General features: G+C 31.3%; 1 protein-coding gene across 6 annotated transcripts; it reads right to left on the reverse strand.

Annotated features, from left to right (window-relative positions):
• Positions 1-20,171, reverse strand: LOC139524659 (protein LSM14 homolog B-like). 6 transcript variants are annotated; one of them, XM_071319633.1, is made up of 10 exons: positions 19,896-20,150; positions 15,427-15,599; positions 14,959-15,109; positions 13,647-13,748; positions 11,952-12,212; positions 11,376-11,561; positions 10,252-10,390; positions 9,269-9,468; positions 4,875-5,002; positions 1-3,878 (listed from the first exon to the last, which is right to left on the reverse strand). In XM_071319633.1, the coding sequence occupies exons 1-10, from the start codon at positions 20,014-20,016 to the stop codon at positions 3,849-3,851; spliced, it is 1,491 nt and encodes a 496-aa protein (XP_071175734.1). In that variant the 5' UTR covers positions 20,017-20,150; the 3' UTR covers positions 1-3,848. The 6 variants fall into 6 exon arrangements, 4 of the variants coding, with proteins under 4 accessions (XP_071175734.1, XP_071175735.1, XP_071175736.1 ...); XM_071319634.1 differs by having other exon boundaries at positions 14,959-15,085; positions 19,896-20,145; XM_071319635.1 differs by lacking the exon at positions 13,647-13,748 and having other exon boundaries at positions 19,896-20,171.
• Between the last annotated feature and the right edge of the window lie 14 nt (positions 20,172-20,185).

Here is a 20,185-nt window from a genome sequence, read left to right on the forward strand (position 1 = left end):
TAATTTTATAGCACTTTTTATTCAAAATGTTTGTGTTTTTTCTTTAATTTCATACATTTACGAAGGTCAAAAATTCTATACAAATTTTTTAACCCATCCACTGCTGTTATCATAACTCATGTCATCAATTTTATAACCCCTTGAGATCACACTTTCAATATATTCAACAAATCAGTTTTTACTCGTTATAAAAGACTACAATGAATAAATTTTTGGAAAGTTTTTTCTGTACTGCACATTTTTAATTTCTATATCTTATTCGAATACTTAAATAATGAGACAAAGCAGTACTCATTTTAAGACTTATTTTGATTACTTAAGATATAGTTGTACATGTGATTTGGCGTAGTCTATAATAGCTGCCACACATTTCAACTGGCAGTAACTTTTTGACTAGAATCTCTATTGGCTATGATTAACAGAAATGAGTCTAGCAAGACTACCTCATCAGTACAAGAAAAGAGGTCATGAAATTTTGTATTAATAACAAATGTGGTGCTATAGAGAAGACTTCAGTTATGTCAGCCTTGATTTTTAATAGAAAAAAAATAATGTTTTTCATTTGAAGCAAAACTGGTTATCTAAAGAAATATGATAATCTCAAGTATAAAGTGAAAGGATCTCTGAAAAGTTATCTGGTGAAATTCACTATGAGCTCCTTCTTAAATTAAGGTATAAATGTTGATCCCACTTAGGTGAATTTACGCTAGATCAGATGTATTTTTTGGTATTTATACATTGTGCATATCATATGACAAATATTTGTATGTCAGTCAAGATCTAAAATAATAAAATTTAAATACAACTTGAGTAGAAATAATGTTCATTTAGAAAATATTGATGGTTGAATGTGTTGAAAGTACAATTGACTAAAGTATACAACCATGAATTCTGTATTGAAATTTGTATTTTAGTAAGGCAACCAAGAAGTATCCGTTTTCCCCTTTTCCGTGAATCTAAAAGTTGAGAATCAACGATCTATATATCTAAATTAAGTAATGAGCAAATCAGATATTACTTCCATTGTATATATATTCAATACACTTTCAACATATCCATTCTGTTTACACTGAAATGAGTGCATCTTATTTGTATGAATAGGATCCAAACATTCTACATAATGGGGTCCTAGGTGAATGTTTTCAGTTACAGTGACAAAATAAACACATAAATAAATTATTAGATGTATCTCCATCATTCTCAATATTAAGATCATTATGACAAATATAATTTTAAAGATGGAAAGTTATATTATTCACAGTCAAGGATTCCAAAATAACTGTCAAAATTGTCTAAGTTTTTTTTTATCTCTTAATTTCTTTGATTTGAGTCATGGAGTACTCAAACCTGTCAATCTTATTTTAAAAATGATTTTTCAACTGAAAATTTGAACTTGCAAATTATCGGTAAATCATCTTCTATTTCAAATTCTAATCTCTCCTTTAACAAATGTGCATGCATTAGGTCCATTTTAGTTCTATAAAACTTCAACACTCACTCAAGATAAATTATCATTTTGTATACAAAATAGGCAGGTACTCTTTTAATAATTTGTTTTTTGAAGATTCACAGAACTCACTCAGACAAGACAAAGAAGAATATTTATAACTTAGTATTTTGGTTAACAACGATAGCCATGTAAAAATAGAGCTCAATGGCCTAGGAACTGTTAAAACTTCAAAATATTTTCATAAATTTTTCATAAATGATGAAACTTGCAAAAGATATCTGAATCTATGCAAAAATTAATTTTATAACACCAAGCATATTAATATATCCTTTCTCAAATATCACCTTTATAAGGTAAAACAAATTCAGATTTATAAATATTTTCCATGCCAAAACAAGATCAAATACATGTTTCTTCTAAATAACTGACATAACCCACATTTACAAATTTTTTTTTTATATAGATGACTCATTTTTAGGAAACATAAATGATTCAATTATAATTATAAAAAAGATAGCCAGAAAAATTGTAAAATAATTTAAAACCATGAAAATACTTTGTGGCTGTGAGATAATTCTGTCAATTATTCTTACAATAAAAATATTAACCAGTATTTTTTTATCCCAAAACTATTTTTTTAGCACACCTATATGGATCTTCCTACTGAAAAAATTAACATATATAAAAATAACATACAGAATTTGTACTCCGTAAATTCATTAGTACAGTGTACAATTCAAATAAATACATGTATAAAATACACAAATCTGTGAAATACTAGTACAAACAGAAAACTGTCAAGTAGATATCAAAATAAGGAATTACAGAGCAAAAACAAACAAGTGAAGCTCAACCCGTGGTATATGTGAGTAAACTTGAACCACAGGGTGCTCAATTCAGTTTTCATAATCAAGACTATTTCATACAACCAAATTGACAAGAGTTGAACTTTTTTACAACCAAGAAAGTTATCTTGAAAATGAATCTGGATTCCACTTATCACAAGGCCAACAACAACAATAAATGTGTGTTAACAGTTACATCAGTGAAAATAGTCCCAAAAAGTAAATATGTTAAGGGATCTGAAAATAAAGGTTATAGGGTGACTGTAGACACACATATGCTTGAGGGGCATACAGGTAAATTTATAAAAATCAAAGATATTTTTTTTTACAGATTTTGACAAAAAAGTAACTCAAAATTGAACTAGCAATTTTTTGTTGTTGTTGTAAGAATATAGAATAATTGGTACAGATAACAAGTTTTAAATTAACTTCAAGTCTGTGATTAGCTTTTACCATATATTAGTTTGAAATCTCTTGGAAATACAATTTGAATTAAGATTTTAGATATTTTTATAAAAAAGAAACTACATGTATTTGAGGTGCTCTTTCAGATTAATGGATTAGTCTCCAAAATTTTGTATCTACTGACTGCCCTGTTCAAAGTGGATGAATAAACTGAAACTGATAGAGATTTTGTACAGCACATTTTGTCAAATCTAGCACTATTCCTTGAAAATAACTACAATGTTTTATCAAATCTTAAACAAAAAATTACTAATAAGTAGTGGCCCATTTACAAAAGCAATTGCAACTAACACATAGATCAAGCCATACACAAAGGAGTAACTGCTTCTGTGTGCTTACTGTGATGTTAATCAAAAGCACACAAGAAAATTTGAAAAGCAAAATAAGTATTTACCCCTAGGCCATATTACAAAAGAGACCTTAATAGAATATCCCTAATCATCTATAAAGCTCAGTTGTGAAAAAGATGAAAAAGCCTCATTTATGAAAAAAAATACTTTATTTGATTATGATTATTAAGAATTTCTTAAAATATAAAATATATTTACTAATATGTAACTTGCACAGAAATACATGTTAGTTTAATGCTTGCTTTGTAAAATAGGACACAAGTTTCTTTTAAATGAAAATTGAACAAATAATGAATAATTTAAAGATAGTGTCATAAATATTTTATTGTTTTAAGGTTTTGTTTTACTATTGTTTTCATACTTAGAGAAAAATGTGTTGCCCATAGTTCATTTTCAATTTTATGCTATCTTTAGTAAAGCATAAAATGGCATTTTTCTTAATTTAAAAAAGAAATGAGATAATTTCCAAGGTTTTATTCAGCATATGATTGTCTCACTGGTTACTGGAGAATTCATCTATGTTCATTTCTGTTGAACTTCTGTTCCATAAATACACAATTGTAAAACAATTAAAATCCATCGACATCTTTCACAACTCTTACTAAAGTAGCTTCTTCAGAGTGTGAAATGAAGTCAGTTAATGGGTGATGGCGCATGCATCTTAAGGAGTTTATAACGAAAAAGCTGCCAGACTCCATCATCTTGCATACATCTTATCACAAACGTATTCCACTATTTCTACGATTCTGCTGTTGTTGTCTGTCTTTGCTGAAAAAATTAAAATCATAAATTATTTCCATATCCTCTTGAAGAAAACATTATATTTTAATCTAATGGTTTATTTTTAGTATAAAGTAATACCTGAGGTTGTCTAGATACTTATATTTTTCTGAATGCCAATAGGTTAAAAAAAAGAAACTTGTTTTTACTACTGAATACAAAATTCTGTTGAAATTAAACAAATTGGACATGACAGGTAAGGAGTAGGTTCAGTTTTGGCCCCAAAATATAGCAGTTTTACAAAATTGTTAAAATGTAAACCTTTAGTTACTTATTGGACAGTAGAATGCTTCTGCTACATAAATATGGGCTGTTTTTGACAACACAATGCACATATATCCGGTACTAGCACCATTAAGTCATGCTAAATTACTGAAATCCTCATAATTCTAGCATTTTAGTTAAATTTTATACGGTTTTCGTGTAAAACGAAAGTGGCCGCATTCGTGTTCATCCTTAATATTGAAATGCAAGTTGTATTTTATGATAATACATAACATATATAAAGTTTGAGGATGAACACGGATGCGGCCACTTTCATTTTTACCAAAAACCATCTGAAAAGTGACATTTTTCGGCATATTAGGTAGATTTTTCATATTTGAGCTTGAATCGGATCGTTTTTTAATGACTAAATCTGTTAAAATCTTTCACATAAACTAATTAATTCAAATAAAATAGACACTTAAGTGTTTAAAAAGTGGTCAAAATCTTTCGTCAGATGAACCTGAAATTTGAGGCCAAAATCGGTCCTTACCGGACCTACTCCTTTACTGTGCTTTGGTATTTTAAATCAAATTTGATTTGATGTTAGCTAAGTTCTGTGCTTCAGATATGATTTTTTATGGTTATAGAGGTTGATTAGATTGCTTAAAAGGAAACTAGAAGAAACTTGCATATTTCCAGAAGTTTTATTTTGTAGAGACCATTTGAGAACAGAGAAAGTAAATGTACATATTTTAAATCATTTCAACTATTACTCACTCTATTAGCTGAGCCCTGGCGTTTGTCTAATCCTGCCGCTTCATAATCATAATTATAATCCACCCATCCTTGACTACGATTTCTGTTTCCACCACCATAACCGCCTCCCCGTGGTGGACGGCTCTGTCCTATAAATTAAACAAATACTATTTCTAAAAATATCAATTCTTTGGTGTTTTTAGGTAGCAACTGTCCTTCGAAACTAATAAATTGAAAAAGCGTCCATTGGAAATAGTGAACCTACCAAAATTTGAACCGTATCTTCGTTTTATGCTCATAAGCATTGTGTATAAATTTCATAACATTCAGTTGGAAACCAGTTTTGGGACTACATAACTACGAATAGACTTAACTTTCCAGTGATTTTGATAGCACTCATAATTTTCCAATTCTACGAAACGGTTTTCAAAATGACGAAAGTTTTCCATATCAATTTTGTCACTTAAATTTTGAAAGTGTAAAAATATTTCCACATGAAAATACTATAAATCTTGACAAGTTTATGACCCCAGGTAATTAACATGTAAAACAGGTGTAACAAGTTGTGATTAGAACTTATCCAATTCTCCCCATCAAATGGGTCACTAATCTGTTAATCCTTTATAAACCTCATAATTGACCATCATAATTATTTTCCCAATAAAAATCAGTCAGTTGGCATTTAAACAACCAGGAGTATAGTTTCGTCATTTGATCAAAATTGTTTTCCCCTGGATAGTTCGCATTTGAATTTAATATTTCTCAATCGATCAAAATTGTAGGTTTTTATGTTGAAGATTTGTCATTTGAACACATTTTTGTCATATTTGATATTAATTTTTATCTTAAACTTTCTACAATTTCCATTTAAAAGATAAAACTTTATTCAAAACTTTGGGAAATGTTTTCACAAGTCAAACAGGTGCTTCCTGCACTGTATACTACGCATGCATGGAAGTATTCCTTTGAATTTATAGACACTTAAAACGTAAAATACGAAATCATTTAGTATCAATTACATGAGAGAGACAAATATATATCTCTTACATAAGATATTTAAATTGAAAAATAAAAAATTCCTACTTTTATAAATCACAAACCAATCCGTAGATGAATCTGGACTTGTTTTGAATTTATTATCCACCTGTCACTTCCTGTTTTCATTTCATTTTAAACCGAAAGTAGTAATCTCGATCTATTCTTAATTTGTTTACCACGTCATTATTATCGTTTCAAAAAGGATTTTTATACAGTTCCAACTTAATAAAAATGATTTCCAAATATTGATTTTGACATTTTATAAGGAAATGATAATGCAGTGAAATATTATTTGCAAGTTATTTTCTGTTGTGATTCCAAGTTAAAAAAAAAATGATCCCAACATGGAACAAACTGAAGAGAATCAAAGAGCTGAAAGCTCTGAGGAAAAATGACGCCACTGTCTCTAATATTGGGATAGTTTTTATGCAAGTCTTGATTTTCACATACCTTAATTAGTTTAACAATGTAACATGTCTCGTAAGCATATAATTGATATTTGTATATGTGTGTGTGTGAAGTGAAGGTGACAACTGGCTGTGGTTTTTTTTTAAGACAAATGAATAGGTCAAGACTACCTGAATTGTACAAATAAATACCGTAGAAAGGCTTGTATATTTCTCACTGGTACATAGTCTGAATCCGTGTCCGTTTGCGCCCATTCACGTTTGCGCCCACTCATGTTCGCCCGCTTTCACTTTCACACCCTACATGTTCGCACCCAATCTTAATTGGTTTTGTGTTTAATAACTCTGTAAGCAAGTGTTTTCTTATAAGTATAATTGTTGTCATTGTCTCAAAAATAAAGTGTTGAATAAATCTTAATCATGTTTTGGATAGGGTATTATTAAAAATAATAATAATCCTTTCTAAATAAAGTGGTATTTTGTCAACGTTTTATTTTGTGTTGAATAACTCTTAATCATGTTTTTGTTAGTGTATTGCTATAACTTTGTTTCATTGACTGTTTCAAAATGAAGTGAGATTCTGACTATGTTTTTTTCTGTGTGTTGAATAAATTTTATCATGTTTTGGTTATAATAGTGGATTGCTATATTTTAGTTCCTATATTTTATTGCTTCGTTGTTTCAGATTAAAGGGACCAAGCTGTTAAAAACAATTATCTTTTGTGTTTTTCCTTTAAAATCTTCAATGTTTTACTCATACCAAGCTATAAATACATTCAGTATTTACACCAAAGCAATTTAAAACAACAATCATGATTTTCCAATTATTCAACTTGAATTTGAATTAAAATTGGGCGCGAATGAGTAGAGTGCGAACGGACCTTGGGTGCGAACGTGCGAGCTGCGAACATGTAGGGTGCGAAAGTGTATTGGGCGCGAACAGACCTGATACCACAGTCTGAACCCCCTTCTCCCACAAAATATTAAGTAAATAATCTTTTTGTTACTGTTATCAAAGGTCTAATGAAACTCAGGTAATTTCAAACATTTGTCAAAGAATTCTAGTCAAACCGGTACCTGGTTAAATTGGCACCTGGACAAATCAGCACCTGGTTAAATCGACACCTGATATAGTCAATTCGTCACCCATGTTAAATATATATTTTTAACAGTATTTTAACCAAAAAGAGTAAAAATAAGAAAGGGGTTGCCAGAATTTTTTTCAGTATTGAAGCAAAAAGAGTTAAATTCTAACTTTCACATTTTTGGGTGTTCATGTACATTTTGTATATATTTATTTTTCTCAACTAAATGACTTTTTTGGTGTATTTTTAATGATATATAATGTATATATGAGTAGTCCAAATAATTATTACGTCTGGCAAGGCTTTTTTTTATTTCATTCTGGGACACCTTCCTATGACCGCAAGGCTATGTTAATTTTTTTCTGGGATGCCCAGAAAAAAAAAATATCCTACCCAGACGTCATAATTATTTGGACTAATACATGAGATATTGGATATTTTTATGCATTATTTTAACCAGTTGAGCATTTTACAGGATTGTTGGTTTAATGCTGTTTAAATTTTACTGAAAAAACACCTTAAATTTGCTAATAATTTGGCATGAAAGTTTGATTTATTGAAAGGGACTCATAGTTTTCCATTTTATTTTAATAATTGTCTAATTGTTAAAACAACAGTTGGGTAAGGGATTCGTTGTTTACCTTTATACACAACAACATATTCACTTTGGTTTCCCTATTTACCTAAATACACAACAACATATTCACTATGTACTTGGTAACAGTTATTAATTAATTGAATAGAAAATATTATAACAAATATTATTGGATGCCGACTTAACTTGTACGTTTCAATTCCTCTGCGATCGTTTGCGGTATTTTCTTGAGAAAACCTATTTTCCATCATCAAAAAGAAGAAGAAACTGCTTGAAAATGATTCTGGAACGCTTCATGTTTGTTAGAATGTTTTAGAATAAGTTTAATTCACTTAAAAAACAATTTTGAAACTTGGGATGTTTAAACAGGAAGTTTCAAAAGCACGTGTAAAAGAAGAAATTAACCGGTGAGAGTGGAAATCCGTACATGACAGATATCACTATAGTACGACTTCGAAAGTAAAACAGTTCCATCCTTTTGTAAAACAGTCTTTAATATACCTATCACATTAATGTTTGAAGGGTCTTAAGCTTATTCAAACCATATAAGTCGGTATGAAACACCAAAACGGAATGAACAATAACCGATTACGTTTTGTAGTTTACAAATTCTAAACTGGTTCCCGTCAAACTAATGTACAACACTTTGTTCGAGTGTAGTGGAATACAAGCAGGAACCAGTTTGTTTGTATAGTAAATTATGAAACCGAGTGTAAACTGGTTCCTGGCTGATAACTACACAATGATCATGCATAATGATAACACAAGCAGATTCCAGTTTGTATGGAAAATAGTAAATACGAAACCAAGCGCGGTAGGCAGAGAAATGTTATGAAGTTCAGGTCGGCAGTTATGGAACAATGACTGCGTCATTTTCCAAAAAACTAAATTTTCTGGATCCTTAGAAAGAATCTGTTTCTAATAAGGGCCAAACTAGCCAAATCATACAATAACTGTCAAACATGCATAAGTCCTTAATTTAAAGTCTGACAAAGATGTAGCTAGTAATATACATCCTTGGTTTCTTGTTGTTACACAAAATAAGATGGATTTTAATATCGCACAACAGTGACTTAAGCCCCCCAAATCCTAGCCTATCCCAGCCCTTTCTACTAGCAGCAAGGGCATAATAAGTAATAAATTAAAGTGCCTAACCCAATAAACTTTTCCACAATTTTCTTAAATTACAATTTTACTCCTTTGAATAAACAGTTGAACATATTTGCAGTCTGCTTTTTTCGTGACATAAAAAGTGAAAATAAAAGTAATTTTACATTCCAATGTTTTTACCTCTGAATCCCCCTCCTCCTCCACCTCCTCTTGAATATCCTCGTGAACCCCGGTCATTATAATAACCTCCTCGGTTGTATCCTCTGTTATAACCACGGTAACCCCCATAACCCCTACTAGCAAAGTTTCTTCGGTCCTGCATTCCAAATGTTTCCGTATTTAACTTCCGCTCTTCCTTCCAACTTGTTCTTGTTGTTCTTCTAAAAAAGTTAAGTCATTTAGACAACATTCATTTATGGAGATTTCTTATTAACTACATTTATACTTATATACTGTTTGATATTGAAGTCTGCCACATGATTGTCAAATATGTAAACAAAAGTTGGTCATTTAGAATCCTTGTAACGAAAGTTTGACACTTCGAACTTGTTAAGTCTATTCAAATGGTTTAGCTGATCAGAAATGTTAACCAACTGCTGTAGAAGTACCATTCTAAGTACCAGTCAAGTCATCAAAATGCAAAGTTATAAAATAAAATAACACTGTGCCAAAGTTTCTGGCTAGAATATAGTAACTTGTAAATGTACGAGTTACTGTCAATAAAAAATATGCCAACATTAAAATATCTGCTTCCAGGTGTTCTGAACAAATTTTCCTACCCTTGAATGAGATGTTCGTGTGATTTTCAGCAGTTGATGAACCATGAAAATGGTCATAGAAAATGGACATATGCAAGACAGAAAGTTTGTAACATAAGGCAATTGTATATAATGTATACATCCTGAAACAGAGCACAATAAAAAATATTACACAGTTGTCCCAATATTAGCATCTTAATGTATAGCCTTCTATTGAAGGCTAGGCAATAGAAGGCTAGGCAATATTGAAATGTTATAATTGCAGCTGTGTGTTTTGTAGTTTTTGTCAGATAATTTTTCGTCCTATGAGTTTGAATGTCCCTCTGGTAACTTTCGTCCCTCTTTTGCAGCAATCAATTAATCAAAATAAAATGCTATTGAAGTGGCTAGTTTAAAAATGTTTACCCTTTGGCTCTTTCTGTTGCTTCACAACTAATATTATCAAAGAATGATTTGTTTTTATCATATGTTATTTCTGGGTCTTCCTCCGTTTCATCGCCACCATTCTCAACACTATCTTTATCACCATTCACTGTTTTATCACCTACAATAAATATTTACATTATTTCTATTCCTGTTAATTCAGAAATTATTGTGAGGTTTTTACTATTGGGAACAATGAGACTGGGTGAGTATAGCTGTAATAAAAAGTCACATTCTTATATTTGATACTTATATACTGTAAATTCCGAAATTATTGCAAGGTTTTTATTATTGCGAAAAATGCGACAGAGTATTTTGAAATATTTCATTTTCAATTAAACCGGATTTTTTTTCTCTCAAAATCATAAAAATTAAAATGGCATTTAGGTCTTAAATGATAAAATCGCAATAATTTCTGAAGTTACAGTATCTAAATGCCAATTTTCCTGGGATTGCAATATTTAATCTCAAATTATTGTTTATTCTTCAAAGATTGCTATAAAAAGGCACAAAATAATTTCTGAATTTACATTATATGTACAGTACTGATTTATGGACTGAATGGTTCATTAATTTCAAGGAAAATTTAAATATGGCTCAACAATAAACATGACCTGATAATGTTAAATCAGGAAAGGGCTTCAGACTCACAAAGTTATAAACATGATAGAGTGTTATGGTTATTTGGATAGGCACTTTAATTAATTTCTTAAAATGCTCCTGTCGTTAGTTGAAAGGGACATAAGTTTCCAACCAAATGTTATGAAACTTGTACACAATGCTAATGAACATAGAAAAAAGTTATAAACACGATTAAGTTTTATAAAATATTAAACAAATAAAGCATGGGATCTTATTTCAGTTTATTTTTCTGCACCTTTTATCTTAAAGTGAAAACCTTCTGCTAAAGATCAACTCTATGAGCTCACACAATTGATGTGTGCACACTACCACTGAGGTGGTTTAATAACTTTCAAAAAATGACTTTGGTTATAACAAATGTTCGACAGCATACTCAACTAAATACCCTTAGTCAACTTATTTGGGACAATTGTCTGATAGAACAACACTTAAGTGCAGAATAAACATCATAGGAAATCACATACCTATCACAAGTTTTTCTTTTAATTCTCTTTCTATTTCTTCTTTGTCAAACTGTGCATTAGCAGTTTCAAAATCAAATTCTTCTTCAAACTTAAGTGGATCTCCATGCCTTCCTCCTCTACCCCTTGGTGCACCACCTCTAGCACTACCTCCTCTAGGTCCTCCCCTGGGAGCTCCTCTATGTCCTCCTAAAACATTAACATAATTGAATGTAGTTAACCTGAATATTTGAACTGATAATAGGCGTCACAAACGTTCCTTTCTTAGCTTAAAATCAAAAGGAAATATAACTGAATAGATTATCTTTAATGATACAAATTCATAAGCAAGAACAACTGATCTTGAACTTCCTCAATATATTAAAAGATTTCTTCAACATGTTCAATGCTCTTAAACTTTCTACTTTGTTTGGTCTTTCATTTTTTGTTTTGATTTGAGTTTCAATGATGAGTCTTTTGTGGATAAAACTAGTTTCTGCCATTTGAAAATATAATTCTGGCATCTATGATGAATTTATTTTCATAATACTGACATAATTAGCTTGTAATTTTTTAATATTTTTGTTTCTATGATCATACCTCCTCTTTCATATCCTCCTCTACTTTCAAATCCACCTCTCCCTCGACTGCTTCCACGACCCCTCGAGTATGACTGTTGTTGTTGTTGTTGATGTTGTTGATGCTGTTGTTGAGGTCTCTGTGGTGGAGGTCGCCTAAAATCAGGTCTATTATGAGATTGTTGACTGGACTGTAATTGTTTTTCTGGACTCATCTGTGTACCTGTGTCTGATGTTGGGGACTTCCTATTTGGCTGCTGTGGCGGTGTAGGACCTCGTGACCCTGTAGAATTCAATGAAGCTTTAGTTATTCTGATCAGAATTTGTTGTAACTTGTAAATGGAACCCTAATAACACACAATTTTTTATCCAAAAAGTATACTGATCTTTAAGCCTGAACATTCAACAAGACTGCTGCTTTTCGGTGAAAAAATGAAACATTAAATAAATCATATACACATCTTCTGCCAAATTTAATAAAGAAAAATAATTTAAAACAAAACAACACCAAACAAGAGTACATGAACATTTCTGAAATAAATTTCAATCATAAGACCAAATAAAAGTAAATATGTGGTTCCGCTTTCATTCAAATAAAAATAGGGTATGGAAGAAGGGATTTTGTTGTTGAACAGTATGGTATTAACTTATAACATGTCTAAGTGTATGATTCTAGATGATACTTGTTTTACTCTTTCCCCAGATATTGAGATAGTAATATTTCTTCATAAGTGCTTATAAATTTAACAGTTTGCGTCACACCATCAAATTTATATAAAAAAATCGAGACAAATACTGTTTTTGTGTCAATCATAGATTAATTCATATGATGCCTAAATGATTACGATGGTTGCCTTTTGTTACTATTAAAGTCGGTTAAAAGATGTTAAAATCAGGATAAGACAAAAATGTCTGGCAGGCTCAAATATTTTTTGGCAATCCTGATATTAGCTATTTTGAACTTTTTCTTTTATCAGAGAGGGGATAAAGTGCTAGTGTCTAAGGTTAAAAGTAATGTCTGTCTGAAAACCTGAACCACACAGATATCTTTATTTGGACTTATGTTTTAGGTTTTTACAGAACAAATCAGTGAAATATGCAGTGCAAGGTTGAGAGCTGCAAAGAAGAGTATTAATATATGACATCAAACCAGATGCTCCGCAGGGCACAGCTTTATACGATCGCAGAAATGTCTTCGGACATGGCGACGATGGCAACGTCATACCAATATACGACAAAAAAATTTTCAATTTTTGCGGTCGTATAAAAACTGAAAACGACTTGATGTTTTGAATCGTTTTTGTATTATTCAGCAAGCACTAGCAGATTTGTATACTTTTATACTATGTCCATGATGATAAAGCTCTGTGTTATACAATGAAGACTGCCCCATGCAGGTAAACAACTTGGGAATTCTGTAGGTTAGGGTTATGGATAAAGGCCATGCTGGTAGTGTAAATGATGACAGTCACTTAGGTTAACAACTATAAATACTGCTCATTAATTATATTGTCTATAGCACCAATGACAATTCAAGGTTTAATAATATATATACCGGTATGTAATTTTTTTTAAATAAAAAATCTATATGATAATTTGATGTTTTAACAATTTATAATTTTCCAAAGCAGTATCTATAGTTGTTATGTTTAAAATGACAATTGTTTGATGGATATTAGTGAAGATGTTGGTTTATGGATTGATGATTAGTACCCACCACTGGGTCTTCTGGCCGGAGGTGCTCCTCTCATCCCGACTTGTATACCCTGATCCATAGTGGGTGATATACGGTTAAATGTAGGAGAGGGCCCACGTGAACCTAACAAAAATACACAATACTGTAATAATCTTCTATGGACCTTTGTGAACTTACAGGAAACACACAAACAAAAGATATATCAGGTTGAGAATTATGGTTTAAACTATTAAATATATTGGATTTGGATAAATTATAATGAAAAGTGTTACATCTATCATGCTTGTAGTATAAAGAATTTGATTAAATGTTAATACATAATTGACAATTATAATACATAAAACTATATAATCTTAAATTTAGCACTGTTATCACTAACAAGTTATAATAAGTTTATATCAATACAGAATAGACTTAATATAGAGCCTAAAAATTACTGCAAGGCCCAACAACTTTTTTGGGGGTCTTGCTAGGGCCATGGAGTATATGATCACAGTCTGGAGAAAAAAAATCAGAAAACTGTAATCATTGACTGTTAGGGACAAATTCAGTTTTGAAATTATAATACCAGTAGTTCTTGTAGAATTTACAAATGTTTGAGTGTTATTTGAATGTGGTTGGTCCATTAGAACTTTACCCCTTGGTTTACACTTCCATAGACCATACTATCTACTAATTTCTCAGTCAAATATATAATCCTTCCCTTCGGTAAAGGCAATAAACAGTATGACAAAAATTTATCTTGTACCATGAGTAAATTTCTAGGCATACATGCAAACAGGAAGTGGCTTGCATTTAACCTATCTGTTTCATTTTTTGCCATGTTAGTTGGTTGGCCACCTATTTTAAACGTAATATCAGTTACATTTGGTCCAGTATTTTTTTAAATAAAAGTTGGCATAGATGGTCACCAATACATGTAACAAGGTGAGCTAAAAATTACTTCACCATGTACTAAAATGTCTATTTCAATCAATAATTTGTAGATCTTAATGTGATATATTATCATTTAGTTTGGTAAATTTAAGTTTACATTTTACATCACCCAATTTGTTAATTATCAATTTTAGATGGTACACTAAACAAACATTTTTGAACTGTATTTGTATGCTGTAAATTCAGAAAATTTTGCAATGTTTTTATTATTGCCAAAAATGTGACAAGGTTATCATATCAATAACTAAAACTCAAATGTTGATCTTAAATGACAAAATCACAATAATAAATGCACACCATAATTTCTGAATTTACAGTAGATTCTTTCTGTTTATGCTGACAAAAGACATCCCTCGAGTTGCAGTTAATTACTCAGAATATATTTATTTGGACTTACCTGATTGTTGTTGCTGATGGCCACCAAAAGATTGCGGTGCTGAAGGACCATACTGATTATACATATTTTGACCACCAAATGGTTGATATGATGAGTTATTCCCATAGTTGTTACTTGCTGCCGCTTGCTGTTGGAAAGATGATTGAGAAGACTGAAAGAAGATTACAGACCTTCACCAGAAGGCTTAAAGCACTTTATATTGGCTTTTTTTTAATTCCTAAACTTGGTTAAGTGGTTATCATGGTTATAGGTAATTTAAAAATTTCGACATAACATACTTTATTGCTTGTATTAAATAAATTTCAATTTTTCATTGATTTAAATTTTGAAGCAAGATTCTTTGGCTAAAGTTTGATTTTACTCTTGATTAATATTCTTAAAAAGACAATATAAGTGCAACCTCCTTGATAATTACTTGTCTATTCTATTCTCTATATAAATTGTTTAAAACATTAATGGGATACAAACTTTGACAATAGCAGGATCTTGTGGTAAGGTTGTCTGCAGAGGTTGTGGTTTTGGTGGCTCACAGACATGCAAATCTTTGATATCACTGCCTCGAAATATTATATATTCAAATATCTCATCTCTAGGTGCTACAGGACGATCAGTTGGTCGATCTTCAGTTCCAAATGAACGAACTGAAAATAGAAAAAGAAAGAATAATTATTGTTCAAACTACATAAAATATCATGGCTACTTGCCAAAATTTATATATCTTACCTCGACTCATTGTGTATTCTTACAGCAAATGAGTTATGATAATGGTTTGCCAATTTCCAGTAAGTGTTTCCTACAGCATTAAAAAACCTACAAACACAAAATATATAGGCCAACCTATATGACATTTCTGTGATTTCTTTTTATTAATCGGAATTTAGAGTTGGCTTGACTATTACAAAGTCTGGAAACGTGACAAACAGTATATGTAGAATTCTTCTTTTGCATTCAGAGGGATCTCCATGGATGAAAATTTAATGATGGAGGAACTTTTAACATGACAAAACTTAGCGTCTACCTAGTGGGCCAAAGTATTTCATTCCTCTATTTCTAATTAAGGAACGGTAAACACAAGCTGTCCTCAAGGTTCCCATGTCCTTTTCTTGCTATTTAGGTAATGGTTTAAGGCTTAAATATTTCATTGAGAAATTCAGGAGTCATGAATCAGTATTGCTGATTTGCAGCATCAACAACAAGAAGTTTCGTAATAGTAAAGCATTGAACTTGAAGAAAGATTAACATTAACAATTAAAAAGTTTTAATGACTAACTAGCGAAAGTTATACAAATATACATTTGTTCTTAGATACAAATATACATTTGTACTAAGCAAAAAGTAAAATCACAAAAATACTGAACTCAGAGGAAAATCAATTCGGAAAGTCCATAATCACATGGCAAAATCAAATAACAAAACGCATCAAAAACGAATGGACAAGAACTGTCATATTCCTGACTTGGTACAGGCATTTTCAAATGTAGAAAATGGTGGATTGAACCTGGTTTTATAGCTAGCTAAACCTCTCACTTGTATGACAGTCGCATCAAATTCCATTATATAGTCACCGATGCGTGAACAAAACAAACAGACATAATAGGTAAAAATGTCAAAAATAGGGGTACAGCAGTCAACATTATGTTATCATCTTAATCACTATAAAAACAACAAATGTAACGAAGAAGCACAAAAAGGCATACATCAAATTAACATCCTCATTTTGATTATATTATACGATTATATTTGTCTATGTAAAATGCACCCATCAAGGAAGGAGGGTATGGGTACTGGTGTAAAATTGCGCGTTACTTTATACTGAATGTACAAAAAATGTAAACTGGAAAACCAGATGCATCAATTGATTGTAAACTTTGAAATAAATTCAGAATAACAACATAAGAATTTTGTCAGATTATTCATGATCAGTTGCAGTTAATATTAATATATATTCGTTTTTTTTTTATATTTGTAATGTTATTCCATATTATTGATAATTGCTGTAATCATGTGATTTGGAATTAAACTCTGTTTTTATGTCTTCTTTGGTACTTGTGCTTGTTGCATACGTCATTATAAAATCACAAGTTTGACTGATGGATTTAAAAGTCTATAAATCAGGAGGACCCTTTGGATAATTATATAAAAAGCCTAAGGGTCATGAAAATGGCAGGGTTTTAAGGCATAAATTAGGCCTTTAGTTTTCTCATTTGATTTGTTTTAAATTTGTCATTACAGGGCTATTTATAGCCGACTAGTATGCAGTAAGGGCTTTGCTCATTGTTGAACGCAGTACAGTGAACATTAGTTGTTAATTTCTGTGTCATTTGGTCTCTTGTGGTGATGTTAGTTGTCTCATTGGCATTCATACCACATCTTCCTTTATATATTCATTTGAAGGTGCAGAAGATATTCAAAAGATATCTCTTCACCATCACAAAACAGGTCATGGAGATCCCTGAAAACGCACACATAATTATCATTATACTATAAATCATTTTATATATCTTGTTCCTAATTCATCTTTGTAACATTGCTAGTAAGACTATAAATATATAATAATGCAGACCTCTATGAGAACAACCTAAACAAAGCACATGCAAATACAAAAGTCCAATCAATCGATAGTCACTCAAGTCTTTCAGCAATGATTGCATTTTGTGGAACAATTGAAGTGGCTATTTCCTTAATTCGACTTGTTAGACTCTTAATGGTCTATGGGTATAAATCTTATTGTTTGTACACCCTGATACCTGTTCGCCCAGGGTCCATTCGCCCTGATTTTTATTTTTTTCAAAGTGTTGTCTAGTTGCATAATTCTAAATATTTGAACAAAATATGTTAAAATTTGACATTATTTATATTGCCACAACCAATTTATAATTTTCCCTTTGATTTGCAGAGTAGAATACTGGAAAACAATGTCATGAATGTATTTATCTTTATTGATATTTGTTAACAAAAAAATTGTAATTTGTATTCAGTCAATCATGAATCAATGTATGCAGTATAACTGAGACTAGTCTAAGAGTATAAGAATAAATGAACTTGTAAATCTGTCTCATGCAGTGATCGGGAAGGTCGTGCGCCTTGCGCCTATAGCGCATATTGACAAGCAATGGCGCATACATTGATAAATGTAAGCGCCCACGTGGCGCACGATAGTTTTCACTTCGTTTCGAAACGTTTAGATATCGTCAAATGAATTTCCGATAATGTTCCGTGCCGCCATGTGTGTGTACACAACTGTGTAAAGTTCCTCTAATAATAGGAGCACCTATATATTTTTGGGACGTCTCGGGTGTTTTCCTATCATAATAGAACCATGCAATTTAACGTCTCGGTGTTTTCCTATTGTAATAATAGAACCATGCGGTCTAACGGATAACCCGAAAAACGTAATTAACCATCATTCATGATATATTATTTTTATAAACAACTTTAAATTTGTGAAATTTGGCTAGTACAGACGAGTTTTAACTCTAATAATAATCTCATTTAGTTTAGCTTGCTATTATTTCGATTGAAGAACCCCAAAGACTTTTTAGGAATATAGTTTTTGATCTCCATAACAGACGCTTAGTGTCCTTGTCATTTTTTGGTCTTTGGCTCGTTTTGACATTTTGTAAACATGACTTCAGCGATTTGTTGTTTTGTTCTATGAATTAATGGTACTCTATACTGTTTGTTATTCTTGTCAATGTGATGAAGTTACAATAATACAAGAAGTGCAGAGGAAATGCCCGAAATGTCCTCTGATAGATACGGAACGTCTGAAAGAAGTATGGTATCGACGAAGACCCAAATTTAATGTACAAAAAACATGAATATGAACAAGGTAACCGTACCAGTTTAAACATTGTAAATAAAGGTCGACTTAAATATTATTGGGGTTGGAAGAAGTTATTGTATATTCATTGAAATTGAATTACCAAATCACAGGAACAATATCCATGATGGAGTATATTTTGGCAAAGAGATGTTGATACTTACATTCATGATTTTATTTAAGTATCAACATCTCTTTGCCAAAATATACTGATACTTTTTTTTTTACAGAAGTCAATTCAAATGGCCTACTCATTTGACAACATGGCCCATTATTTTTTAAAATGGCCCATTGAATTTATTTTTGAGGGGCCCTGGGCCCATAGAGAAAAAAAACTTCCAGATCACTGCTCATGATTTACAGTTCGTACATCATTGTTTCTATTAATTTGAAGCTGAATATTTTATCAAAACAAAACGTTTGTTTTTATTATTAATCCATCAAAAGACAAGTATCACAATCAGTGAGCATTATTTTGTGATTGAATAATTAATAATCCTAAACAAGCCATAAACTTTTAAATATTTCCATGTTTCGAATTCCATAAATTTCAAGAATTTATACCATAGAAATATCTGAATAAGTTTATTTAACTTCAATGCCAAGAATAATATTTTTTTTAGTAGGGCGAACAGACTCTATGGACGAAGGAACTCAAGGCTAACAGACCCAAGTTGAACATGTTATTAGGGCGAACGGACCTGATATCCATTCTAACCATAATGTATCAAGTGCCACTGATGCATCTTCTTAGTTTAAGACGAAACCAGTGTAGGGCATATTAAATCATGACACAAGGATAAGCCAGGTATCTTTCACAACATAAATTCGTTTTTTTTATGTCAGAGTCGAGTATGTTTACTTGCATGATAATGTCTAAAGCTCAAACGTTACCGTGTTTACTCCCAAAGTGGAAGTGCTGGGTTTACCCATTGTCGTTTGTGCAAAACCTATCGCTTTTGTCATAAACTTTCCGGTTATTTCATGGCACCAAACTTTTGAGTAGGTAAAGGAATGCTGTCGCTTTTAACGACAAACGCATTTATTTTTTTGTTGCAGATGTTAATTTCACAACATGCATATATTTCATTTTCTGGAATGCTATCTATATTACCTTTCGCTAATGCAACTGTCGATTCATTCGGATCAATGGTATATAAAATACCCTCATATCGAATTCCTGCTTTAGAAATAAGACTTATTTTGCTACCAAGATATGGAATCCCCCCACTCATGATGGCAAGGAATCTCTAAACTTTCAAACAAAGGAGGATGCCAACGGATTTATCTGCTTCATCCAAAATATTGTATCAGCAGAATATAAGATGGCGGATGTTTTGATTCTGTCACGAGAGGGCGTACTTTTGAAAAAAGTGTCCCACAAATCTGTGATTTGCGCCTGCG

Source organism: Mytilus edulis, chromosome 5 (assembly GCF_963676685.1).
Source record: "Mytilus edulis chromosome 5, xbMytEdul2.2, whole genome shotgun sequence".
Taxonomy (NCBI): Eukaryota; Metazoa; Mollusca; class Bivalvia; order Mytilida; family Mytilidae; genus Mytilus; species Mytilus edulis.